The sequence below is a fragment of the Pyrus communis genome, chromosome 1, assembly GCF_963583255.1.
Source record: "Pyrus communis chromosome 1, drPyrComm1.1, whole genome shotgun sequence".
NCBI lineage: Eukaryota > Viridiplantae > Streptophyta > Magnoliopsida > Rosales > Rosaceae > Pyrus > Pyrus communis.
In genome coordinates, this window is record NC_084803.1 from 9334823 (window position 1) to 9362139 (window position 27317).

Below are 27317 nucleotides of genomic sequence, written 5' to 3' on the forward strand. Positions count from 1 at the left end.
ATGACCATATATATAAAATAGATGTTGCATGCAAGTTTTTCTCATAAATCAGATGTAAAGTAGATGTGAATGGGGGTGGAACAACATAAGAACAAAACAGTAATTTGAGAATCCATTGAGCTCCTTGTGAGTAAGTTCCAAAGGCATTACAAACAGCACTTTTCCAATTTAGGCGGGCGCCTAGGCAGATTTATGTAAATTTATTATATATCTTGTAAATAAGTGTCTATTTACACCTAAAAAAAAACTATACTTGTAAAAAGTTCAATATTTAAAAAACAGTAAGCATATACATCTAAAAAGGAGTAGAAGAATACACGAAGTATATACATGCAAAAATAGAAGTAGAAGAATACACGAAGTATATACATCTAAAAAGTTCAATATTTAAAAAACAGTAAGCATATAATCATAATGAGGAGGATTTTTGGATGATAAACTAAATTCTTCTTATTCATGATCCTTGCATTGGATTGGACATAGATTAAATTATTTAACCTTGTTGTATCTAGTTTATTTCTTTTCTTTGTATGTATCCCCTAAAAAATGCTCCAATTTGTTTCACTCTTGGATGAACTTGTAGTAAATCCATCATTTGCAAATTAGGTACACCATTTCCATAAGTATAACATCATGAAACCAAAAAAGAAAAAAGTACACAATTAATAAAAAATAAAAAAAAAGGGCCTAGGACCGCCTAGAAGCTGCCTAGCTCTCCACCTAGGACCGCTAAGGCGGCTGCCAAGCTCCAGACCGATTTTTCGAAACGATTTGCCCTAAATCGCGGTGGGCCTTCACCGCCTAGCGCCTAGGCAGCCATCTAGGCCGATTTTTAGAACACTGCTTACAAAACTTGGTACATTGATTGCATTTAAAGCTACACACAAAATTCTTACTCTACCTTTATTCAATCTTATATATCTTCTGCAGATGCACATTTCCAAAAAGGATGCAAGTATTTTCAGCAATTGATTCCGCATTGTTTCGTGTTAGGTCCCTTGGTTTTCAACACAAATGGATCGATTCGGACCCAGAGTAACGAGAAGATGGAGGCCAGGAGAATTGACCAAATGACGACAATGGTTGGCGTCCGGTTCTGTCTCCCCATAAGACCTTTAAGGAAGGGATAGAGATGGACAATCACCCAAAAAGCAAAGAAGAGCTTCCCAAACAGAGGCCCCCATGATTGGTACCCATTGTTTATGGCGTCCGAAACCCCAGCAACGACTCCAACAAGGTTGATGACTAAGATTGTGGTTGGAGGGATGAGGAGGGTTGTCCATTTAAACGCATATAATTCTCCGAAATCCTCATCATCTGATGACTTGGCTGTGACCGTGAAGTTGGTGTCAATGCCTGCTAAAACCTTGAGAAGACCTTGCACAACAGCGAAGAGGTGAGATGAGACTCCACCAATCACCCAGAACTGCTCGTTTCTCCACCATTCTTCGATGCTCACTCCACTCCATCTCAGCTCAAGAATGCCGGTTCCAAAGATTGAGAGAAACAGCGCGATGAAGAAGAGACTTGCAAAGGTACTTATCTAAAATTTGAAAAAGAACAAAACAACACAACTTTGTCACATGGGAAATCTGTGCAGAACAAGCATGAGGTTCAACTTCTATGCTTTTCAGATGATCAATACAATCATTTTTTGTTATTTATTGTCTACTATGATTCAATGTGATGCAAAAGATAGCTAGAAATTGTTACCTGTGGCATTATGAATTTGTCAGTGAGCAAGCAGACAGCGGGGAGGATACAATAGGCAAGAAGAGGAAGGGAGGTGAAAGGGTAGACAGTAGTGTTGACATAAGCAAATCGCTCTAGCCACTTGAGCTTCCCTCCCTTGTAGCCATACCAGAGTGGACTGTGGCGACTGAAAAAGATCTCAATGGAACCAAGTGCCCAACGAAGAACCTGGTTGAGCCGATCTGACAAGTTGATGGGAGCTGTACCCTTGAATGCAGGTCTATCTGGCATACAGTAAATTGACCTCCAACCACGGCAATGCATCTTGAAACCCGTTAGGATGTCCTCTGTGATAGATCCGTAAATCCAACCTAGCTGCATATATCCAAAAGTAGCGACATATTCCACAATGAATCAAGAAAATCTGCACTAACTTGACTCATAAGGTACCCCGAATTTAACAGCGCATAATAAAAAAAATTGCTGAAAATTTTACCTCTAAACCCCATTCGGTTTTGTCTTCATAACCGCAACTGATCACATGAATGGCTTCTTTAAGCATCGCTGCTGGGCTTGAGGAAGGGGGGACACCGCCTTGTTCCATCATTGTTGAAGTCACGAAAATTGCAGACTGTCCGAATTTCTTTTCAAAATTCATTTGGGACATCAGTAGCTCTTTGTCATCATGCGTTCCTACTCAATATTATGTAACTTTTAGTTTTGCTTAAGCCAGAAAAAAAAAAATAATAATCATCGAAAATGACTAATTTTGACAAATCACCTTGTAGGATTGCAGCATTTTCATTTGCATCATGCTTGGAGTACTTTGGAAGCTTCTTGCGGCGTCCAAAACACGGGCAACAGTCACAGCTTACCATCTTCGGGCGCTTAGGACCCTTCGGAGGATCGTAGCCATATAAAGCTTGCCTTCTGAACACACATCCTGTGCCCACATACACTGGACCTTGAATTCCATCCAGACCTTTCATGTTAATCTGAAAATTAAAGAAAATTCAATTTGTTTTAGCAACAGTCATATGTTAGAAAACAATTCATCTTGGTGCTTCCTGTGGTGATTACTTACATCAAAGAAGACTGTATTTCTGTTCGCGTAACGATCATTTCTGTCAATGCCGTCAAATCTTTGAGGGAACTGGACATAGCAAACCTTCCTTCCAATTTGAGGGTCCATCAAGAAACACATGGCCTCTCTTGCAGCCTTGCTGTTGTTTACATAATGATCACAATCCAAGTTGAGCATGAAAGGAGCATTTGTAAGTACTCCCGAGACACGAACCTGATCATACACATACGATTAGAACGTTTTACTTGATATTCAAGCAAACAGAAGAAACGAAATGCTTGGATTGAAAGTTTAGTTTAGTTACCAGGGCATTCATGGCACCGGCCTTCTTATGATGTTGAAATCCAGGCCTCTTCTCACGAGACACGTAGACAAGACGAGGAAGCTCATTCCCTTCGGTATCAAGGCCTCCGCTGTGACCAAGAAAGACTTGAATCATGCCAGGGTGATCCTTAGTGTTGTTTCCCGGCCACGGTGTCCCATCTTGCATAATCCACCCTTCTGGTGGAACCTTCGTGGCTTTCGCAACAAGTGCGTTTATCCTAACCTTGAATTCCTCATACTCTCTCTGCATTTTGTCATGCATAAAATAATTACGATTAGTCAGCCCTCGTCCTAATCAAGCAGGTTCTAGTAGTGACATGAACGTGGTTATATATGCACACATACCTTCATAGCTCGACGCTCCTTAACAAATGTTGGCTGGACCTTGTCCTTGAGATAATCAATCTTCTCACAGAAGTAGAACTCAGGAGCTCGAGGCTCAATAGAGAATTTCTTGCAGAAGGGTACCCATTTGCGTGCAAATTCAGCGGTTTCTGACAAGGCTTCGAAGGTGAGCATGGAAGATCCATCATCAGAGATGTAGCATGAGATCTTGTCAACAGGGTAGTCCATGGACAAGATTGAAAGAACTGTGTTGGCGGTATTAAGTGGAGGTTCCTTCATGGGATCCACAGTACTCACAAACACATCTACTGGGCAGAGCATGTTCGGTTCACCCTCCCTCTCATATCTGCATCAGTGATACCGTTGTATTAACTTAGTACACATATCTGCATTAGCGCTTTGATGCTAATGTACACATACTTAACAAATGTGCGAATATATACCTGAGTGAAAGGCGATCGAGGTAGGTCTCACGATCAATGGGGTACCACTTTGGAAACTGATCAAGGATCCATGAAATTGCAAACCATATTTCACACGTGACAGACACTAACCAGAGACCAAATGCGTCATTGACCGGATTCAAAAGCCTGTATCGTAGGAAGAAGGCCAAAATGAAAAGCCGAGCCACAATGATCATCCGATAAGGGTTGATCTTGCTCGACGCAATTGGTACTTTCCTTGACAGTGGCTGCCTAGCTTCATCAATCCTGCATTATGCAGTACCAATACACAACATTATATATGTTAGTAAATGGAATTAAGGACTTGATTATTGGGTTGAATTGAGTTAATTAGCTTAATTAAAGAACATATATGTATATGTATACGTACATGGCCATGTCGGCATCATTCAAGTCATTGGGTTGATCATTGCCGCCAAGGTTGCCTTGCTGCATTTTCCAGTCATCCATTCTTTCTTTCCATCCACCTCCCTCTCTCTTCTCAGCATCCCATCTTTCACTTCCTGTATGCATGCAAAAGCGCACGTATATGAAAACGAAAATTTGGATAGATAGATAAAACGAGCAAGTAAATGAAGTATACCAGCCTCAGAAGCCGGATATGGATGCACTCGTTTATGCAACGAAGATGATAACATCTGCGGATCTCCATGACCGTGCGTTGAGTATGTGAGCTCACCACTTACCTGCACGAAATCAAGAATGCACATATGTAGATGAGTTAAAAATAGTGCTAAAAATCGTGAAGCATGACCTATTTTATTGAGAGAGCTGCTATTGGTACTCCAAAAGAGTCATCATGCATTCAGTATTACCGGGCGGGATCTGACTCCAGCGATTACAGGTGGGAAATGTGACTCCTGATCAGGATCATCAGGGCCTCTTCCATAGCTCATCTTTCCATGGAGCATGGCTTCAGCCAGCTGCTCGTTGTTAGGCTTATAATAGGGCGATCTGCCGGAGTTGTTGCCGTTAATCTGATCGTGATCATCTTCCGGATGATCGTGATTAATGTTGAATTCGTGTTCAATGTCATCAATGTCCTCTTCGTCATCGTCTCCTTCGACTCGGGGGCTGCCTTTGAGACGCTTGTATCTGGTTTTGCACTGAGGGCAGTTCTGGGAGCCTTCCCTCCGCTCGTACTCGTAGCAAGGCCTGCACACTGGGAAGCCACACTCGTTGCACGCCACGAACATGTCTCCGTCCACCGTCAGCCCCACGTCGTCGCCGCATATCTCGCAAACCTGTCCGTCCAAGTTCCTCAATGGCTTGTGCTGCATCCATCAAGCACAAAAAGTCAAACTTCAATCCAGTTCACAAAATTAACTAAAATCAAAAGCGTAGTTGCCGAATAATACAAGAATCTCACGTCAAAAAATTGACGTGTATTGAATGAATAGTTACACGACTTTTCACACGTGACATGTTGTGTAAATGGTAAGATGCAAGTGCGAGGAAAAATGTAACATCCGCGTGATTAGTAGGGGTTCGTTACTATTTGTACACGGAGTCACACAGACCAAAGTACACTCAAGTCATAGGACATACTAATTTTTTCTGTCAAAAAAAAGACATGATTAAACGAAATTAGCTCTTCGGTGTTGATCAAAGGCATAAAGTGCCCCTCTCAATCCCAAATAAGACTTTAGCCCCTAAAACTTAATTTTCTCCACATAAAACCCAACGTAAGTTTTTTACCCGAATAAAACTCATTGACTAGAATCCACATCAGCAAATTCATTAATTATGTTTGACTTTATACATTTAAATTTTTTTGAATGCCTAAAATACCCCTATTTAAATGTTTTACACGCACAATTAATTCCATGTGGATTGTATAAAGGAGAATTAATGATTTTACAAAAATAAAAACATTAATGTTATAAATTAATTGTCTAATATATAATAAGAATAAAACATGCATAATATATGTAATAATACATGCTTAAAAAGTCAATGAAATTATATTTAACATATAAATGTAGGTAAAGTATTTTTCACACACATGTAATAAAAAAAAGTGCATGATATATATAAAAATTCAAACAAAAAAATTTACGTATAAAAAAAATTATTATTGATTCAAATGGTGCACCTACTATTGAAATTTTAAAATGTTAGACTACTAAAAAAAGCAAAATAATTTACTTAATATATGTAAAATATATGCAAAATAATTTACCTACATATAACAATATAAATGTACCCAAAATATATATGTGTGTGTAATAATAATACAAAATATAATACCTACATAGTAAATGAATGTTATTTGATTCAAAATTTATTTACTTACAAAATAAAGCATTTTTATTTGATTCAAAATTAATTTGCCTATTATTTGTACATATATCTTAGAATAATTAAATCAGCCAAATATATGTAATAATTCATGGAAAATAATTACCAACAAAAGAAATGAATGTTATTTGATTCAATATTAATTTACTTACAAAATATATGCTATTTGCTCATCATAAATATATTTATATATATAGGAAAATTAATTAGTACAATATTTTTGAAAATATATGTACTACTGTGCCTATATATATATATATATATATATATTTGAAGTAGTAGTACTCTATACTTTTGAACATATATGTTAGGGGTAATAATATGTGCAATAATTGTTTGTTCATTATAATTAAGGTGAGTAACAACATCAAATGATTTATTTTGAATATTATGATACAAGTTGTAAATGTTTTGTAATAATAGGTCAACTACTATAGGTGAAATGCCTCTGAGAATCTAAACACCACCAAAACAAACTATAGGTGAAATTATTAGCTACCTCTTCATGGCCACGAATGACGACGAGTTCATTGCGGTTGTGAGACCCTGCAATAAGTCCGGCGCTGGCTTCCATGGCGGCAGCCTGTGTCGATTTCAGGTTCGAGAGTGATCAATAACGCTGATGGTCTAAGATGGTGAGGTTTCTATTTTATGTTGAAGAATGGAAGTAACAGCTAGCTATGAGGAGGGTGGCATGGGATTTTTGGGGGTCAGGTCCCTCTCAGCTCCTCTTACCTAATTATGTGTGTGTGAGAGAGAGAGAGAGAGAGAGAGAGAGAGAGAGAGAGAGAGAGAGAGAGAGGGAGTCCACATAACGATTCAGGTGGCGGAAGGTGGTTGTTGGTTGCAGGGTCTCCGTTGCCTTGAAGCTAAGCTTTCCTTCCATTCTTAAACTGTACTACTCAACCGCCTTCTCTCCCGCCTTTTTCAACGTTACCCAACACCCTCGATTTTGCCTTGTCACCTTCTCATTTTTTTTTTTTTGTTTCTTTTTTCTTGTCAATTAGATTGTTAGTGTCCCTAGCTAGAAGTTTTTTATACTCAACAAAGACTGTTTAGTTATAATGTACCTTTATATAATTGAAAGGTGATTTCACATGGCAATATACTCGTACCAAGAAGGTTGCTACTCATACTAAGAAGATTGCTGTACTGTAATTAGCAAGTGAAATTCCACTTCTACGCAGAGTTTTGCTTCGAGTCAAATCTTATGTATTCATTTTGTGTGTAACATCTTTATGACCTCTATATCATTGATTGACACTTAAAGGACGATTAAGTTATTAACACGTGTTAATCAATGATATAGATCATACAAAGACCACACACAAAATGAATGCAGAAAATTTGAACCCGTTCGTTTCAAATGCATGGTAGAAATCCAAAGTTGCTTTCTTTATTTTTAATTTCTGATGCAAAAACCTTTTTTTTTTATTATTTGCAAGTGGAAAATCAAAAGTGGCGTCATAATTTTTTTTCTTTTGAATAAATGTAATTTGCCTTGTTTTCGGTAAGGATAAGGGTGATGGTTGATGATGTGTTGAAGATATCATTGCCATTTGAATATCCTATTTGGTCATAGGCCGTGACATTGTAAATAAGATACGAGTTAACTTAAAATCTTAGAACAGCCTAATTACGTCGCTTGTTCGATAAACTCGTCATGTTGTCGTTTACTTTCCACCTCGGCATACATTGACAAACATATAGCCACACAAGCATGATCAAGATTACAAACATGTCTAACGCGTTGATGTTCTTGTTGATATTTGGTGGTCGGACATACCACTTAACCTAAAATTCCCTTAAGGGAAAGACGTTTTTGGTTACGTTGTCATTAGCTTAATCACAAATTCAAGAAAGATATTCAACCTGATCGAATTCAGACTGGACACTATAACATAAACAGTGGGCCCAGTATCCGATAAGAAACACTAATCCGCAAACAGCCAGAAAATACTTAAAATACTGTAGCAGTTACCCAACTTACCCAGAAAATACTTAGAATCCAAGCCAACTTTTCAATCAGTTAGGTAGGTGAGTTGGAGCCTCCCCATCTACATACAGACAGATTAGCACAATACCCGAAAATTCAATATAAAATCGACCAGCAAGACCTGTTACAACTTACCAGAACATGACCCCTTTCCAAATTCCAAGCACATGCTCTGAAAGATTTTCTTCGTTGCCAACGAATAACATCATCCCGCTATCTCCTGTATGCATGAACAATGTAGGCGTAACCAGGTTTGACCACTTTGTCTGCTTCAACAGCAACCATCCAGCACCAGGCCAAATAAGCGATTAAGACTATTTGATGATGCAATCGCCTATAGTTTCCTTTTGGCCATATCGTTTCCTCCTCTCGAGAAAACAACTCGAAATAAGAGATTTATATCAAACACGATTACAACATTGTTTGATCAGACGTCCAAACAAGATGAGTTGTTTTTGTGTGACTGTTTTGGTCCTGACCATGATAAAATGTTTGTCATCTGTGGACCAGAAATGTTTTTTAATTGACACTAAGAGTACGGTGTACAAGATTCAGCTAGTTTCTTAATTGACATTAAAATCTAATCTACGTGTGTTATTCTCGTACAATCATATATTACACTAGTGCTATACACAGCCTAAGAGATTCCCAACATAGTTGAAAAAACAAAATGAAACTACAAATGATTTACCTATATGTAAAACCTGCAGTTAACTCGAGCCTACTCAGACACCAGCTGATATTTCCTTCGTGGCAGGGCTTTCTTTTTTCTTCGGCGGTTTTTGAGGTTTCAGCAGAACAGCCTTGTTGGGAACTAAAACCATAGTCATCATCTTTTCGCTGAAGTGTCTAGATTCTTCTGTTGCAAGCTGCAACCCACATAAACAATCATACAATTGAAGATCAAAAACCAGAGCAACTGAATAACCCTAATGAAAATAACCAGAACTTCAAGCGGACTGCAAACGTTTTATTTTTTAGCACAAAAAAATTACAGACCAATCTGAAGCACTTAAGGAATATGAAAAACAAGCACTTTGGATTCATTTGTGATTCGAAACATAAGGAAGATAGACTTAAACTCAAGAAACAATTTATGGTGGGGGTTCATGTAACTCCATTTATGATTCAAAATGCAAATACACATCAGTACCTCCCCGAGATCACTCTGGAATTTTTGGATCAGCTCAACAGCAATATTACGGAACCATTTTTCACGGCCTTTCAAGTTGACTATAACCTTGACCTGCAAAAATTGGTCGCAGCGCTAAATACATAACAACATAAGAACAATATAGGGAGGTAAACTCTGGCATCAATGACAAATGTAAGCAAACCTTATCACCATATTTCAAAAACTTCTGGGGCAGTTCTCAAGCGCACGGAGTAATCATGTTGGTCGATGTTGTAACTGTACACACAATGATAATGGTAAAAAAAATTATGCATACAAATTTTTGGGCAGCTATCTATCTGTGTATTTCCAACATTTTTTTTTTTCATAAGCATCCATCTACGTAATTTAGCCATTAATTAACTCACGCGTCAAACAAACACGTTAATACTGGGGATTTGAAATAAGACTAAATACAAATAAACAAGGGAAGATTAGTGCATTACCCCATTTTGAGCTCCTTCAAATCCATGCGGCTCGCTAACATTCAAGATAAGACTATGGTCAGTTTAGTATCTTTCCTCAAATCAGAGAACTATGCATTAATCAGAAACTCAAGACAGAGAAAAAACTCACCTGCACTTTTCTTCTGCTGGTCTCTTTTCTTCTTTTGCTGTTCATACCTATATTTACTGACAAAGAGAAGGGGTATAGACAATTAGATCTACTCGTTTTAGGATTCAAGAAAAAAAATACATAATATTTAGGTCAACTGGTTCCTGTAAATACATATGTATGAAACTTGATATATAGGTAAATCACCGAGATCCCAATTTTTTAGTGAGACTCAACATGCTGGTCAATGTGCTATCATAGTTTGTCATTATTGCACAAAGCATTTACCAATGTCTTCCCGAGCCACAGAATATGAAATTACTGCTCTTGCTATCTATGTTTATTTACTTCAACAAACTAACAATAAACTATGAGGGGATATATTTGTAAAGTTTGAGCATTTATCGCAAATAAGAAACAGGAAAAACTAAGAGAATTGTGAACTTCTTCTAATATCTTATAAAATATCATACTTGTAATCCATTATCCTGAGAACTGGAGGATCTGCCTCTGCAGATAATATTACCTGCAACAATGCAGAAGATATTAGTCTTCAAACCATGTTATAAAAGCATTTTCCTAACTCATATAAGAAACTCAAAAAGAATGATTGATTCTCAAAGAAACGAGATTTTGTACAACATGATATACTAAATGCAGGTGCTCATTACGAACTAATATAAAACACATAGTTTCAGAACAATAAACCAAAATGCTCAGTTCACATTTCTTTTAGAAATCTATTCCAAAAGGAAAACTGAACCAAGTTCATTGGCACCGCCAATGGCAGCCAACATGATCCAATGCAGACACTGTCTAACTGAAGATCGGATTCACGGTTGGCAGATGAGATTTCAGGAACTGATTTCTCCTATAATAATCTCCCTACACATGCCATGTAACCTTATGTGGCTATGTGCAGTATGTATGTGCATGCAATTTTAAGGTAAGTATATACATAGAGTTCCCTTCTTAAGAGTGAGTGGGATCAGATAGTGTCCTCGTATTGACTGTTTCTTGTTGTGGACCTATCGAGATGCTTCCTTGCAGAACCCAACAAGGGCTGTAACTCAATAGAGCGAGTGGGAAACCTTGTTCATGTTTTCAAGATCAGTGTTTTCACCCCACAACGTGCCCAATTCACGGTCAGGAAACAGTTAACACTATGGCGGTAACCTATTTCGCTCCATGAACGAAAGAGCGGAGTCCCTCTTATGAAGTTCTGCAATGTATGTATATACATATACATGCACATGTACATATACATATAAGCTTATATTGTATGTAAAACAAAACAAAAACTAGTAGCAAAATGCATACCAAATCGAGTTCAGCATCGTCAGCCAGTCGAATAGCCTCACTTTTACTCACCACTCCAACCTACGCGGAACAACAAACAATCCCACAATTCATCATCAACCAAATAGAACACATTTTGAACATAACATTAGCAAAAAATTAACAAAACAAAAACACAAACCATGTTCTGCTTCGCGTCGATTAGCCTCACAGTATCCGACCTGTTTCAAAAACATCCAACAAGGAACCACCTCAAAATTCGATTTTGAATAACGTAATCACAAACAGAAAAACGCACATTGAGCACTTAATAAATCGATTAACTTGACACTGGAGATATCGAGGCCTCGTCCTCGTTGGAGAGTCGCCTTTTCGTGAGCGCCGCGAGTCATTGCCGGAGTTGTTGTAGCGGGGCCCGCCGCCGAAACGGGCGGTGATTCGGCTGCCGACGGTGGATGAGAGGGAGCTGAAAGAGCTGGAATTTACAAAACATGAGCTGTTGAAACGGAGGAGGCCGCCGAAATGTTTGGACTCGGCGGAGGAGAGTGAGAGCGGACACGGCGTCGGTTTGGAAGTGGTGGCTCGGGATGATAGCATGGGTTGCGATGGGAAGCCGGTGGCGATCCCAGCCATGGCTAATCCAAACAGTAAAAAACAACCACAGCTTGGTTGAAGACGAATGAAATGGAGTGGACTCCATGGGCCTTGGACTTTATTGGGTCACAATTGTTTGGGCTCATTACTCCTACAGTGAGGCCCAGAGTGTGTTAGAGACTTCGAGTTCGACTATGAATCATCATTCCGCTAGAGTTGATAAATGTAAGGTTATACCTTTATACGTACATGAGATTGTAAGGGCAGGCGTTTTACCGCAATAACAAGAATCAATCGAACTTATTGATTAGAGCGCTGAGTTTAACTTTCGTCGATTTTTCTTCCTCTAGCAACTAACTATTTAGTCGATTTTTTTCTATCTAGCAACTAACTATTTAATCCCTAACGCTATCTTTTATAAGCTGATGCTCCAATTAATTGATTTAAATTTCATTGGGGATATGCATCTCTTTTGGTTGCTGAAGTATAGTTGATCCCCAATTTACTGTCTTGTCCTTGATTGCCATGGGAAAAAAACCAAATTCTTACTGAAACAAACGTCTTAAAAGGTAAATTGCTAGCTTCTTATTGAAATAGCTGTTGACATTTTAACATAAACACACTACTTACAGAGCTTTTAGTGTAAGACCACAAAAAACCGAAAACATGTTTACAAGCTAATTGCAACTTCAAGCAACTTCAAAACACAGAACGCACATAAACCCACAAACAAAAACAGAGTAGCCCAACCCAATTGCAACTTCAAGCAACTCAATCCACCTCCTCAATCTTGGGGCCGGGTCCATTGGCGGAGCCAGTGGAAGCGCCACCAGGCATGTCATCTCCCATCGGCATGCCGCCTCCAGCGCCGCCGGCACCCTGGTACATCTTCGCAATAATAGGGTTGCACAGGCCCTCCAGCTCCTTCAACTTGTGCTCAAACTCATCAACTTCCGCCAACTGGTTCCCCTCCAGCCAATTGATCACCTCGTCCACCGCCTTCTCGATCTTCTCCTTGTCCGCGGGGTCCAATTTCCCGGCAAATTTATCATCCCTCACGGTGTTCCTCATGTTGTACGCATAATTCTCCAACGCATTCTTTGCATCCACCTTCCTCTTCACCTCCTCGTCCTCCGCCCTGTACTTCTCCGCATCCTGCACCATCTTCTCGATCTCCTCCTTGCTCAGTCGTCCCTTGTCATTCGTAATCGTAATCTTGTTCTTCACCCCTGCCGTCTTGTCCTCAGCCGACACATTCAGAATCCCATTCGCATCAATGTCGAAGACCACATTGATCTGCGGCACGCCTCTCGGAGCCGGAGCGATGCCCGAGAGCTCAAACTTCCCCAACAAGTTGTTGTCCTTCGTTCGCGCTCGCTCTCCTTCATAAACCTGGATCAAAACTCCGGGTTGATTATCCGAATAAGTCGAAAAGATCTGCTCTTTCTTTGTCGGAATTGTCGTGTTCCTCGGAATCAGCACAGTCATAACCCCGCCGGCGGTCTCGAGACCGAGACTGAGCGGCGTGACATCGAGCAGCAGCAAGTCCTGCACTTTCTGATCCCCTTCGCCGGTCAAGATCGCCGCTTGCACCGCCGCGCCGTAAGCGACAGCCTCATCGGGGTTTATACTCTTACAAAGTTCCTTCCCGTTAAAAAAGTCCTGCAAAAGCTGCTGGACTTTCGGGATTCTTGTCGACCCGCCGACAAGAACTACCTCATGAATCTGCGACTTGTCCATCTTCGCATCCCTCAGACATTTCTCGACGGGCTCCATACACTTCCTGAACAAATCCATGTTCAATTCCTCGAACCTCGCGCGAGTAATCGTCGAGTAGAAATCGATACCTTCGTACAAGGAATCGATTTCGATTGCCGTCTGGGTGGTGGAAGATAGAGTCCTCTTCGCCCGTTCGCATGCTGTCCTCAGCCGCCGCAACGCCCTGGCGTTTCCGCTAATATCCTTCTTATGCTTCCTCCGGAACTCCGCCACGAAGTGATTCACCATCCTGTTGTCAAAATCCTCTCCGCTCAGATGGGTGTCTCCGGCTGTGGCCTTCACCTCGAAAATCCCCTCCTCGATCGTCAGAAGCGAGACATCAAAAGTCCCGCCGCCGAGGTCGAAAATCAGGACGTTCTGCTCGCCCTTTCTCGAGGCCTTTTTGTCGAGCCCGTAGGCGATGGCAGCGGCGGTCGGCTCGTTTATGATCCGCATGACGTTGAGCCCGGAAATCACTCCGGCGTCCTTGGTGGCCTGCCGCTGTGAGTCGTTGAAGTAAGCAGGGACAGTCACGACGGCGTTCTTCACCGCCTGACCCAGATACGCCTCTGCGATCTCTCTCATCTTCGTCAGCACCATCGACGAAATCTCCTCGGGGGAGAAAGTCTTCTGCTCCCCCTTGTAGGTCACGACGATCATGGGCTTGTCGCCGGGGCCTGGAATAACCTTAAAAGGCCAGAGCTTCATGTCGCTCTGCACCGACGGGTCGGAGAACTTCCTCCCAATGAGCCGCTTCGCGTCAAATACGGTGTTATGCGGATTCATCGCCACTTGGTTCTTCGCAGCGTCGCCGATCAGCCGCTCAGTGTCAGTGAAGGCCACGTAGGACGGGGTTGTCCGGTTGCCCTGTTCGTTGGCGATGATCTCGACGCGGTCGTACTGCCAGACCCCAACGCAGCTATAAGTTGTGCCGAGGTCGATGCCGATGGCCTTTCCTTCCGTCTTGTCCGCCATTGAAACCGCTTAAAAAACAGAGCTCGAGATTTGCAGACAAACTTGAGAGAAAAATAAAAGATTTCTGAAAAACTGAACACTTTGTGATATTTTTTAAGATTTCTGAAAAGCTGAAACCTTTGTGGGATTTCTTTTGTGATGAATTCTGGGGATTGGAATCCGTCAATTTATAGTGGTTAAAAGAGTGTAAAGGGGAATCGGTGGGAAGCGTAGAGGTGGTGCTGGAGCGTTCTGGAATTTTGGGAGGGAAGGGTTCCGTCGGGAAGGTGGGCTCGAATTATGTAGAATTTACATGGGTGCTATGCTTTTTGTTGGGTGAAATTGGCGGGTGAGTGGGTGGCATTCTGGCAATTTGAGGATATTTGAGGGGTAACGGTGGAATGACGTGCACAGATATGAGGGGTGATCACTTTTTTGATGTATTGTTTGGGCCAGATATGTTTTTGGGTTTTATTATATTGGGCCGATCGGACTTTTGTGGGTACCGTATGAGCTAACGTTTTTTAAATGGACCCAAACAAATTCGAAAATAAATGTAAAATCAAACTCCAATTGAAAAGATGCAAATGACGTTGAATTAGGTTAGGGAATAAAATCAGAGGTTTAATTATTTTTAGGATAAATTAGAATTAGACGCTTCATTTTAGATTTTTCTAAATTAAACTTCTGTTACTTTTCAACTTTTGATTAAAGTGCTTTTATTTTTAATTAAACTTTATATTCAAGGTATATTCTTAATTTAAGTATTTTATAAATTCTTTTAAATCCATTTCTATTTAAAAAAAATGCACTCAATAATATTCATTAATTTATTGCTATTTTTATGGAATCTCATCCCTTCCTCAATTTAAGGATTCAATTATATCTACTGGGGTTCAAGATTAATTGGATGAAATATAGTTTTTCCAATTTCCAACTCAACATTTTATATAGATTATAAAAAAACAAGAGTCGTTTATAATTAAAATTGAGATGTAGACTAAACTGCCTAATTTCATGCAACTGAAAATAAATTTGAATTTTTTAGCAACCACTTATAGTAGAAACATGAACTAAGAGTTTTCACATTTTTATTTTTATTGAAAATGAGTCCCTATTCCAATAATTAATTATTAAGAGTTGACAAAATATTTTTTAGTGCAACTTATACATAACGTACCAAATGATTGGTACGTTATATTTAATATATCTATTTGGTACGTTATATTTAATATATGTGCATGTTATATTTCATAATTGTATGTTAATAAGATGTTTATGTGTTTTTAGAATTTAAAACAACAATTATTTGGATAAGAAAAATTCATTTTGAACGAATTATGATAAGTTAAGATAGGATGTTTGTGGTGATTTTAGAATATTTGTGATATTATTTTCTGAATTAATTGGTTAATTAAATACAATAAAAATCATAATTTTGAATTAAAAATTAGTAGAAGAATGTTTGATCAAAAGTTTAAAAGTTGTAGAAGTTTGATTAAAAAAAATTCAAATTTGAGGCATCTATATCAAAATGCCCCATACTTTTAATTCTATTTTTGTTCTTATATTTTGATTTATATATGCGATTGAAAATAGACGTTATATAATTTTTTTGACAAAAACATTTTAGTTGGCCGGTTTGGCTAGCACAAATACAAAATAAAAAATGAGAAAATAAATGGTAAAGTGAATAGTATCAGGATTGACTTTTTAGTGTAAAAATGTGGTTTTTCTTTAAAGTGAACAATACTGAGAGTTTTTCGTTAAAGTTCCCAAATAAAAATCACATGAGGTCGACTATTATTAAGTTACGAGATAGTCACATACTAAAAGATAGCACACGATTCACTAATGGTGGATATCCTTGCACAAATTCTCCCGATTTAGGTGTTATGTAGTGTTATAAAAGGCCCTGCTTGAGGCCGCCTAAATCCAATGCACTAGCGTTTATTAATTCGTAATCAGATTGAGAAGAATTGAATTGAGAATAAACTAAATCAAAGGAAAAACAAATTTAAATTTCTATTAAAATTGTTTACTAAACTATTTGTAATGGGAAGAAGCATAATATGAGAATATTTAATTTATTATTTACATCATCACATAACCATGAAATAACAATGTTTCTTTATTTCTATTAAAGTTCATCACATAACAAAAATAAAAATTGTTATTTTATTATTTAAATATTTTAAATTTATATGACAATATTTAATTATATTTACTAGCTAAGTGACACATCATCATATAGCAGAATATTTAACAGGGTTGTGATGGAAGGATCGCATTGATTTGCGACACCTATTTTCAGGAACTATATTGATCGATTTTCAATTTCGGAGACCATCTTGATTGGATGGTTCAATTTCAGGAACCCATTGTGATTAAAAGTCTTCACGTATTGTTAGTAAACACTGGAATGGCTTGAAATGTGCGCAATTCCCTTTCCTCCAGATTCGTAAACATACTATCATTTACCTATCACTGACTAGCACCTATTGCATTTTAAAATCTTGATCTTTGTTAAGTAAATGAGAGAATGCTAAAGAGACTTTCTCAAAGTAAGACTCCGTTATCTCATGTTTTTAGCATGCTATTTTATAATGTTGGTATGAAAATTGTGCAAAAAAAATGAAATGGTGGAGACTCTACGAAGAGTCCCACCTTTTTTTTGTTTTTTTTTTTTTGAGTACGTTGATATTTTTACATTAAAAGAAGGAGAAGTTCGGCAAAGTTACATAATAGGCAGCCTAATTTGGTATCGAATTTGCCATCAACAAGAATCGAACTTAAAATCTCTGACCTTCAAATAAAAAGAAATATTACCGTACCGTAATTTCAAAATAGCCCACTTTTAAAAGTGTCTCTTTAGTATTTTCCCAACTAAATGCTGTTTGACCTTTTTATCAATCATGATTCGTAAATTGGTGGTGATACAAAAAGAAGCAAAGTACCCCAAAAAACGAAAGTACACAAGGAAGTTTTAGATGCGAGTCAGAGCACGGCAAAAGGACATATTCGTCATTCCACCCAAAAAGTGGACAACAACGTGATCACACTCACCCGACATTACCAAACGAAAAATAAATAAAAAACTCGAACCAAAAATCTGAGGACCCAAAAAAAAAAAAAAAAAAAAAGCCAATCCAATTGCGACGCGCACACGCTCTCTCACTTCCACCAACGAAAGGAAAGGGTTTTTAGCCCTTCCACCGCCCCACGGACCCCTTTCTCTCTCCCTCTCTCCCTCTCTCTTGACATCCGAGGAGAGAAAAAACAAACCAATACCCGCAATCCGAATCCCTTTTTTCGTTCGGGGATTTAAATCCAATTGGACAGGATTCAGCGTCCGTTTTCGCTGAGTCTTTCGTTGTTGCTGTTCTCCGTCTTTGTTCTTGATCGGACGGCTGAGATTCTTCTGGAGATTAGATCGAGGTATGCAGCAGGGTGATCAACCGGTGTTGAGCTTGAGACCTGGTGGCGGTCGCGGTAGACTCCTTGGTCCTCGCTTCGACTCCTCCTCCTCCGCCGCTTCCGGGCCGTCGTCTTCATCATCTTCGTCGTCTTTGGCTTTCGGTTCCTTTTCTTCTGATCTCCCTCTCCTCCGTCCCCATGGCGGCGCTCCCCCCAATTTCTCTATCAAGGTAAACTTATGAAATCTCTCCACTTTCTTTGGATCTTGGTTTTTACCGCCCTGTAATTTTATTTTATTTTTGCATCTGGATGTATGATTTGATTTGAATTTGTTGATTTAGGAATAAGAAGCCTGTAAAGTTTGCTTCTTTGGATTGAATTATGTGCAAACAAAGATGGGTTCGTATCAACTTTGAATGTGATTTGAGCAACCCTTTAATGATTTTAGCTCCCCCACCGACCCTTGAAACTCATTTGAGTATTTGAATAGATGAAAATCTTTATCTATATCATATGGAGGTTTCCTTGCAAGTAATTTTAAGAAGTCAATGTCCTAATTCTTGGCGGGGCGCTTAGTTTGTGTGCCTGCTGTAAATATGGACGAACAACTGCATGTAGGCTTTAGGTGGGCAAGCATTGAGTCGTAGGTTGCCCATAAAGGACCTACAAACATCGGATTCATCCAATAGTGTATAATTTGGAGTTGGCTACTTTGCAAGTTGGAGCTTGTGTTTGCGCTGTAATGTGGCCACACTTTCTGAACTCTTTTTTCATGACAGGCTGGAGATGCACGGTTTGAGGGTCGTGAGCGAGTGAAGTACACCAGAGACCAGATCCTACAGCTTAGAGAGGTATTCAATCTTATAATGTACTTGATGTTGAACAGTAGTATTATTTTGAACTAAAATGATGATGCATTCTCATGAAAACTTTACTGATCTCTGGAATATTGTACCGCTTCTTTGTAGGCTGTTGTGCTCCCTGATGAAATTCTAAAAGTGAAACAAGAAGTTGAAGCTGAATTTTTCAGTGGTGAAGATCAGAGCTGGGGTCGTGCAGAAACAAATGTGAGTTTCTGTCTGACTATTATTACTTCTATTTCAACGATTGAAGTATTGAAGTTGATGGGACTGTATATTCGATATCATCAATTTCAAATATCTTTGGTCATTAAACTTCATAATGCTCGAATTCTTTTTATTGGTGTGATTAGTTATGTAGCCTTGAAGTTAGTGATCTCCATATTTATGATATTAGCTGCGTGCTTTATAAAAGACTCCTAATTTTTTTATTTACCTATTCAGCTGCCAGCTCAATCTCCAACTCCATCTCCAGCTCAAAATCGTTATTCGGAGCCCGACAGCCGGGATTGGCGTGGCCGTTCTGCACCAATTCCTGCCTCTGGAGAGGAACGGTCTTGGGATACTCTTCGGGAGAATAAAGAGTCTGGTAATCGGTTTGATTACAGACAGCAAGATGCAAATCAGGCTCAATTTGCGAGGACACAGAACCAAGGGGTATATATTTTAAGAACAGTTTAATTTTATCTCCATAGTTTTTCCTATCTGTAATTTTGGTTTGTATTTGTTTCCTGATTATCTTTTGTGTTGAGTTTTGCCTCAGGGAATAGATTATAGTCTTTTCTCATGCAGTTATATCTAGCGGGAGTAGGTTGAATGTGCACCCTTTGCTAAAATTGTTTGGTTCTGGCGTATTCTTTTGTGCTTTTTAACTTCTGTGCTTGTATATGAGGACAACATTGACTCGGATTTATTTCTGATACAATTGGTTTCTCATAATTTCAGGGAGGGCCCGCTCCTACTTTAATCAAAGCTGAGGTGCCATGGTCAGCTAGAAGGGGTACTCTATCTGATAAGGACCGTGTGTTGAAAACTGTGAAGGGGTAATATGTCATGAAATATCAGCATATTGTATTACATCTTGATTATTTGCTCTCTATTTCCCACATATAATCATGGGATTACCCTTCTGTCCCAAGTTGTCATTGTTTGGTAATGTTTTGGTTTAGATAGATGTCTGTGAGAACATTGTGTTTAATGGCATTCACTTTATGTTTCTATGCAGGATTCTGAACAAGCTGACTCCGGAGAAGTTTGATCTCCTCAAAGGGCAACTTATAGACTCTGGCATTACATCGGCTGATATCTTAAAGGTTTTATTTTTTTATATACCCTTATTATAATGTGCTTTTCAGTTTTGTTTTATTACTTCTGGCAACTGTACTCACAATTTTCCTTGCATTCCAGGGGGTTATTTCACTGATATTTGATAAGGCCGTGCTAGAACCTACATTTTGCCCCATGTATGCTCTTCTGTGTTCTGATCTTAATGAAAAGCTTCCTCGGTTCCCCTCAGATGAACCAGATGGTAAAGAAATCACTTTCAAGCGCATCCTCTTGAATAACTGCCAGGAGGCTTTTGATGGCACTGACAAATTGAGAGAAGAAGTTAGACAGTTGACTGCCCCCGAACAAGAGATGGAGCGTAGGGATAAAGAAAGATTGGCCAAGATTCGTACTCTGGGAAACATTCGTTTAATTGGAGAGCTTCTGAAGCAGAAGATGGTACCTGAAAAGATTGTACATCACATTGTTGCGGTTCGTCTTGGATTTCCTCCTCCTTTGCCCTTGTTCAGCAATTACTCTTCAATATGTTGTTCATGGTTATTTTTTATGTGAAACAGGAACTCTTAGGATCTGATAACAAAATTTGTCCTGCTGAGGAAAACGTGGAAGCACTATGTCATTTTTTTACCACAATTGGAAAGCAGCTTGATGAGAAGCCAAAATCACGCAGTATAAACGATATGTACTTCAGCCGAATGAAGGAACTGACAACAAACCCTCAATTGGCTCCAAGGTTGAGGTTCATGGTTCGTGATGTAATTGATTTGCGTTCCAACAACTGGGTTCCCAGACGTGAAGAGGTAGGCCATTGTCATATGTGCTCGACTTGTATATTAAATTGCTAATGTTTTTTGAACTAATAGTCATCTTATTTTGAAATTTGATCACAGATAAAAGCCAAAACCATCACTGAAATACATACAGAGGCAGAAAAAAATCTTGGATTGCGTCCAGGGACTACTGCAAGCATCCGAAGTGGTCGTAATGTTTCTGGTGCTCAAGGGAGTACCAGCCCTGGGGGATATCCCAACAACCGACCTGGTTTAGGGGGTATGATGCCTGGAATGCCTGGAATGCCTGGAATGCCCGGAACAAGGAAGATGCCTGGGATGCCTGGAATGGATAATGACAATTGGGAGGTTCAGAGGAACCGGTCAACGCCAAGGGGTGATGGGTTTGGTATGCAGCCTGGTGGTGGGCGTGGCCAGGTGCCGCTGGTTGGAAAATCAACATCTGTGAACACAAGGCTGTTACCTCAGGGTAGTGGTGGCCTTGGCAGTGGCAAACCTAGTGCCTTACTGCAGGGTAGTGGTGCCCCTCCTGCTCGTCCATCTGACCATGCTTATGGTGCAGAGCCTGTAGCTCAAGCGCCAGTGCCTGCTAGACCTGTTGTTGCTCCTTACGTAGCACCGGTTGTTGAAAAACCACAAGCTCCAGCTCCAGCTCCAGCTGCGGTTCCAAAGTTGAAACGAGATGAGCTTAGGAGAAAAACAATCTCCCTTTTTGAGGAATATTTCAGTATCGGACTCTTAGATGAAGCATTACTGTGCGTGGAGGAGCTAGAGTCTCCTGCTTACCATCCCGAGGTTGTCAAGGAAGGTATCACCCTTGCACTAGAGAAGAGTCAACCATGTGTTGGACCACTCGTGAAGCTTCTTGAGTATTTGTTTTCTAAGAAGGTGCTTACGACTAGTGACATAAGGAGTGGGTGTTTACTCTATGCATCTATCCTGAACGATGTTGGCATAGACCTGCCAAAAGCGCCAACTAACTTTGGTGAAATTATAGGGAAATTAGTCTTGGTTGGAGGTTTGGATTTCAAGGTGGTGAAAGATGTCCTGAAGGGGGTGGACGACGACTATTTCCAGAAAGCTATATTGGATGCTGCAGTGGAGGTCGTTAGATCTAGTCCGTCAGGACAAGGCCTGTTGGAATCACAAGCATCTGATATTGACGCGTGCCGTAGCCTATTCTAGGAAGCATCCTCGGACATATTTGCACGCACGAGCACACTCGAGTTTCTGTAACCACGTGGGACTACACTCGCCCTCCTTTTCGGGTGAGTGATTTGTATTACACAATAGATGTGATAAGGTGGAGATGCCAAGGGACAAGACAGGTACTTTTTACTTGAGCTGTATATTTTCCGAGGTCGTAGTTAGTGTGTGTTTAAGGAGGAAAGAAGTCGAAATCATAATGCGATGGATTTTGCTCTCGAGACGAGGATGGCTTAATCGCGTGCTGAATTTTCTCGAAGGATCCCGTTGTTTTTTGTACTCAATTAGTTTTGTTTTTGTCATTTTTTTAATCTTCCGGACTGATTAATTTTAGTTCAATGTTGGAACTAGCTCATAAAATGCCTTGTCTTTATATTCCCACTGTGAAATGAAATCGATATGAATTTGAGTGCAAATTTTCGTGTTTCGCTTTTCACAATATCGAATTTACATTTTTGTGCTGCTTTGCCGAGATTCACGAAGCCTAACAGCCAACGGGATCCTCTCTCGATCTTTTTATGAGGATCCTGGAGATTTGTGTTTGTTCATTGTAAGTTTTTGTCAAGTACTGTTTATGTTTATTTTTAAATAAAAATATTTAAAATGAATTTTAACTGCATGATATACGATGAACAAATACAATCCACAAATCTCTAGAATCCTTACAAAGAGGATCCTGCAAGGATCCAGACTCGCCTAATAGGACCGGAGTGACTGCCGTCAGAGAGTGGCGCATTTTGTATCTTCGTGGCCGATCCATCTTCATCCTCTACTCTCGGTCTTATTCCGAATGCGAGTATTCACCTACGGCTGATAAACTGAAAGCAGGAGTTCATTTGAAAGTGTTTTTAACATGATTGAAAGCCTTTAGAGAAAATGTTTTTGAATTTCAAACTCATTTAAAGTGGTTTCTGTAACAGGAAGCAATTTTTTTTACTACTTCGTGTATTACACTCTCACGTTTTTTACGACTACGTGGATAACTCTTTTAGCTTGGGTATTTCTAAATATACCAAATGAGTAGTGTTTTTTAATAATTTTTTAGCCATCTCCCTCACTTTCTAACAAAAATATTGAATTAAAACTTATTATTAATATTTTACTTTTCCTTTTACGAAGGATTACCGATTAGTTGGTACATAGAACTTTCAACGGAATTTTGTATAAAAAGATTGCATAAATAAAACCAAAAGTTCAAAGCAGAGAAAATTTTCCCCCGAGATTGGGCAGAGTGACAGAGAAATGTCAGGCAGCGAACAACGGAGACAGATTGTTTGCCCTCCTGTTTGTGAGTATTCTTTCCATTCTCTTGTATTTTATACGATTACGATTAAGTCACGTCGATATTTTATATCGATTTTTTTATAGAAATAATAAGACAAAAAATAATAGAAATATAAAATGTTGACGTGGCTTAACCGTGACAGCACAAATAGGAGGGAATGGGAAGGGCACCCAAATAGGAGGGCAGACAATCTACCCCTGCGAACAACAGCAAGTTGCGCAGTCAGTAGCAGACGAGCAGTCGCTAATTGGTTAAGGTTAGAAAGTCGTGTCAATAACATGTTATAAATAGGTAAAAGTTAGAGATATGACATTTGCTAAGGACAAGAGCGAAGCGGGTGAAAAATATCACACTGTTTAGTTTCGTAATTATAACACAAAAGGAATGCAGGTAAAAGAGGAAGAGAGGTATACTGATATTATTACTTTCACTTCTTTTCTTTGTTGTGTATTATAATCAAACACGAAGTACTCTTTATATATAGCCACTTCCGTGACAAACACAAAAAGTGAGGACTAATTTTACAACATTAACTTCAATCTATCTCACGTTTCTAGCACTTTCTAGTCCGTCAATAACTCCTTTAGCTTCAGTATTTCTAACAAATTGCCAAATGAGGAGTAATTTTTACTAATTTTTTTAAGAAAATTTTAACGAAACATTTTCAGTATTGTTCATCTTTAACAAAAAAAATATTTTTACTCTAAAAAATCACTCATGTACTATTCACTTACAATACATTTTTATTATTTTAATTGAAACTCAAAGTTTTCAAATCATTTTCATTAATTTTTTTTTTTGAACTGTTTGCTTTATTATTAATATTTACATTTCTTTTTACGGAGGATTACCGATTAATTGACACATAAAACTTTCAACGGAATTTTGTTTAAAAGATGTATAAATAAACCAAAAGTGGAAAGCAGAGCAAATTTTCCCGCGAGATTGGGCGGAGTGACAGAGAGAAATGTCCGGCGGCGAACAACAGCAAGTAGCGCAGTCAGTGGCGGACGGGCAGTCGCTGAGGGTAGCCGTCGCCATCTCTCTTCTCCGATCAAAACTTCTCCAAAATCAGCCCCTTCCTCCTCCTCCACCCTCTGTCGATCAATCCGACGCTCTCCGATGGAAGCGAAAGGTCTCTCTCGCATCTTTGAATTGAATGCACTTGAATTCCGATCACAATTTCGTTAAATTCTGAAATCCAAGAAGAAGCCTAATCAATTGAGTTGTGCATCAGGCCAAGGAGCGAAAGCTCGAGCTTTTGAGACTCCGGCAGGATCTCAACGAAGCTGAAGGTCCTCTCTCTTCCTCTCTCTCTCTCTCTCCATCCATAAGCTGCTCAATCCTTAGTTTGATGTACTTTTCGGTTTCAGACGCTTCGCAGTGCGACTTGTTCCCGGAGAGCGCTTCCTGCAAGTGTTATTTCTTCGATGATTTGGGGAAATTAAGCCCTAGCAAGCGGCTTCCAGATCCCTCTCAATGCAGATTCAATGACGTCTTGCGACGCAGATTTCTTCGACACAGTTCTCATTACCATTCTCTTTCTCGTATTCTCATCAACTTTGTGTATGCACTTCGTTTCTAACAAATCATTTTTCTTGCAGTGCGTTTCAAGGAAAGGAGAAGAAGAAGGACAAGCGGATCGTCCCAGCGCCGCAATTTCTCAGGTGCATTGGGCTTTGATTTAATTTAATTTTATGGCAATTTAATCCTATTGTATCGATTCCTACCATTTTCCGGCTTTAAATTCTGTTATTTTATCATAAGATATTTAAGAGCTTTGTAATTTGGGGGTTTTGCGGAAAGTCATATGCATTTAGTAATTGCTAATGCAGACACAAACAGTGAAGATGAAATGGAGCAGCTTAGAGCTTCGATCGATTTTCTTGTGGAGCTTTGTGAAACCGATTCTCCTGTTAGATCCGTAGCTCACTTTATCATTTGCCTTTTCCCTTTCGAAAAACAAAGAAACGGTTAATTATAGGTTGATTTTCTGGTGTGTTAATTGTAATCATATGCTTTCGTTTTAACTTGGATTCATTGGAATTTCAGGTAGACGATGCTAATTTTGTGAACTGGTCACACCAAGCTGTAGATTTTATTCTAGGTAGCATGCTTGTTTCGTGTTTTGATTGATCATGATCCGAAATAATCTATGGAGCAGGCACACTGAATTTATGTTTCCAAATTTCTTGAAGCTTCACTGAAGAATCTGTTATCCACGGGAAATAATGTGGAACTCATAGAAGGAATTATCAACAGCTTAATCACGCGTTTGGTTAGACGAATGTGTTTCCCGTTGCAGGGAAATGGTAAGCTATTGTTTCCAATTAGGTTGTGGATTACAATTTTCTTTCATTGTTAATCTATCATTTCGCTAATTGTGTTACTAATACTTTTTTCCAGGATCAGAACACTCTGAATCTGAGGCTCAGTTTTTCGTTCAGCATTTGATCCGAAAGGTTGGAAGCGAGCCTTACATTGGACAACGTGCATTATTCGCAGTTTCTCAGAGAATTTCTGTCCTGGCGGAAAATTTCCTCTTCAAAGATCCATTTGATGATGCTTTTACAAACATGCATCAATGCATGTTCATACTGTAAGCATTCCAGATCCACAAAACACATTCTCGACTGTGATCATCTCTCCAATTTTTTCATCAGTTCCTCTTATTCATTAGGGACCGAAACCCAACTTGCTTGTTTTCAGCATCCTTTTTTTCCTTGACAATTTGGATATAAAACGTTGTTTGAGGATCCACAATTCCAAATACTGAGCAGAAAGGCATTACCATGGGATTTGAGATCCGTCCTTTGAGTGGCAAAAATCCGTTAATAGTCTCATTATTTCCCTAGACAAAAAAGCATCCTACTTTCTTCCCTCATGTTTCTTCCACCGAGTCTGCAGAATTGTGGATGGTTCCTTGTCAGTTTACCTAAGGTTAACCAGCATAACTTTGAAGTGCATATTTTTAACTTTTACATTCTTCATCAGTTTCCTACGGAACGAGATTTTGATATGATTTCTTGTAATGTGGATGACAGGATCCAGCTTACTGAGTTTTTGGTTTCCGATTACTTATCTGAATGGTCAAAGGACGAAGGTTTCAACACCAGTATGTGTAGTAATTGCTACTCATTTCACAAACTTTCGACATCCTTGCGTTTTTTCTATCCATATACAATGCAGCAAATGCCAATTTACCTTCCAGATATTTTGAAGTGAGAAATAATCGAACGGCGGTTTGATATTTGCAGTGCTGTTTGAAGAGTGGGTGGCATCAGTTCTTCAAGCACGTAAAGCATTAGAAGTTTTGGAGAGCAGAAACGGGCTTTATGTGATGTACATGGATCGAGTGGTAGGCGAATTGGCAAGACTCGTGGGCCAAAATATGTCCCTGCAGAAGCTCAATCGTGAAGTTCTTGACAATCTGTTTCACTAAACCTCATCTCTGCAAATTATTTTACGAATTATTTTTCTTTTGGAACTTTGTCAATTCGCAGCTGATATCTTTTAAATTTCTTAAAAGGTTGAGATTTATGTCAATTGAGGGAAACCTCGCCAGGTAGAATTGGCGGGAGTCAGCATGCTTTTGTGAGAGATGTCAATACGTGTGGGTGCTGATGATGATATTTCCTAGTCAAAGTTCCTTTCCGACAATAACGACACTGCATTTTTTGTACCGCATGCGAGCACGGGCATCCGTGTGAATTGATATGAGTTGGATTTGAGACTTTTTTCAAACTTTTCGAAAGCAAAGTGCAATTAGATGTATTTTATATATCCATATGATGAAGTCCTTGAATTTCTAAAATGGTGCATAAAGAAGTGTTTCGAATTATTGCTATTTGACTCGAATCAGAAATTGAATTCACTGTTTAACATTACTGGTCAAAGGTTTCGAGTGAGATGGGACAACCCCGAGACCACT

The 27317-nt window shown here is 39.2% G+C and overlaps 4 protein-coding genes, 1 non-coding gene and 1 pseudogene across 5 annotated transcripts; 3 read left to right on the plus strand and 3 right to left on the minus strand.

Moving 5' to 3' along the window:
• Nucleotides 1-503: 503 nt before the first annotated feature.
• On the minus strand, nt 504-6929 carry LOC137744176 (cellulose synthase A catalytic subunit 7 [UDP-forming]-like). The gene is made up of 12 exons (XM_068484045.1): nt 6710-6929; nt 4725-5183; nt 4493-4595; nt 4280-4412; nt 3889-4155; nt 3446-3791; nt 3081-3344; nt 2777-2989; nt 2474-2687; nt 2189-2385; nt 1714-2067; nt 504-1543 (listed from the first exon to the last, which is right to left on the minus strand). Exons 1-12 carry the CDS (start codon nt 6782-6784, stop codon nt 962-964), a joined length of 3207 nt encoding a protein of 1068 aa, XP_068340146.1. The 5' UTR covers nt 6785-6929; the 3' UTR covers nt 504-961.
• A 1178-nt stretch (nt 6930-8107) lies between these two features.
• On the minus strand, nt 8108-11873 carry LOC137714204 (translation initiation factor IF3-2, chloroplastic-like; annotated as a pseudogene).
• A 538-nt stretch (nt 11874-12411) lies between these two features.
• On the minus strand, nt 12412-14796 carry LOC137716154 (heat shock 70 kDa protein-like). Its single transcript, XM_068455563.1, has one exon. It carries the CDS (start codon nt 14559-14561, stop codon nt 12600-12602), a length of 1962 nt encoding a protein of 653 aa, XP_068311664.1. The 5' UTR covers nt 14562-14796; the 3' UTR covers nt 12412-12599.
• A 2908-nt stretch (nt 14797-17704) lies between these two features.
• Nucleotides 17705-22513, plus strand: LOC137742782 (eukaryotic translation initiation factor-like). Its single transcript, XM_068482736.1, has 9 exons — nt 17705-18187; nt 18737-18808; nt 18926-19024; nt 19262-19474; nt 19763-19860; nt 20043-20130; nt 20225-20575; nt 20662-20904; nt 20995-22513. Exons 1-9 carry the CDS (start codon nt 17981-17983, stop codon nt 22078-22080), a joined length of 2457 nt encoding a protein of 818 aa, XP_068338837.1. The 5' UTR covers nt 17705-17980; the 3' UTR covers nt 22081-22513.
• On the plus strand, nt 18528-18632 carry LOC137720424 (small nucleolar RNA snoR103). Its single transcript, XR_011066514.1, has one exon. It is a non-coding gene; the product is annotated as a small nucleolar RNA snoR103 (small nucleolar RNA).
• Nucleotides 22514-24317: 1804 nt separating the features above from the next.
• LOC137715427 (protein MULTIPOLAR SPINDLE 1) lies at nt 24318-27126 on the plus strand. Its single transcript, XM_068454761.1, has 10 exons — nt 24318-24521; nt 24624-24681; nt 24760-24909; nt 24991-25053; nt 25222-25301; nt 25439-25493; nt 25585-25698; nt 25793-25985; nt 26431-26501; nt 26644-27126. Exons 1-10 carry the CDS (start codon nt 24354-24356, stop codon nt 26826-26828), a joined length of 1137 nt encoding a protein of 378 aa, XP_068310862.1. The 5' UTR covers nt 24318-24353; the 3' UTR covers nt 26829-27126.
• The last annotated feature ends 191 nt before the right edge of the window (nt 27127-27317 follow it).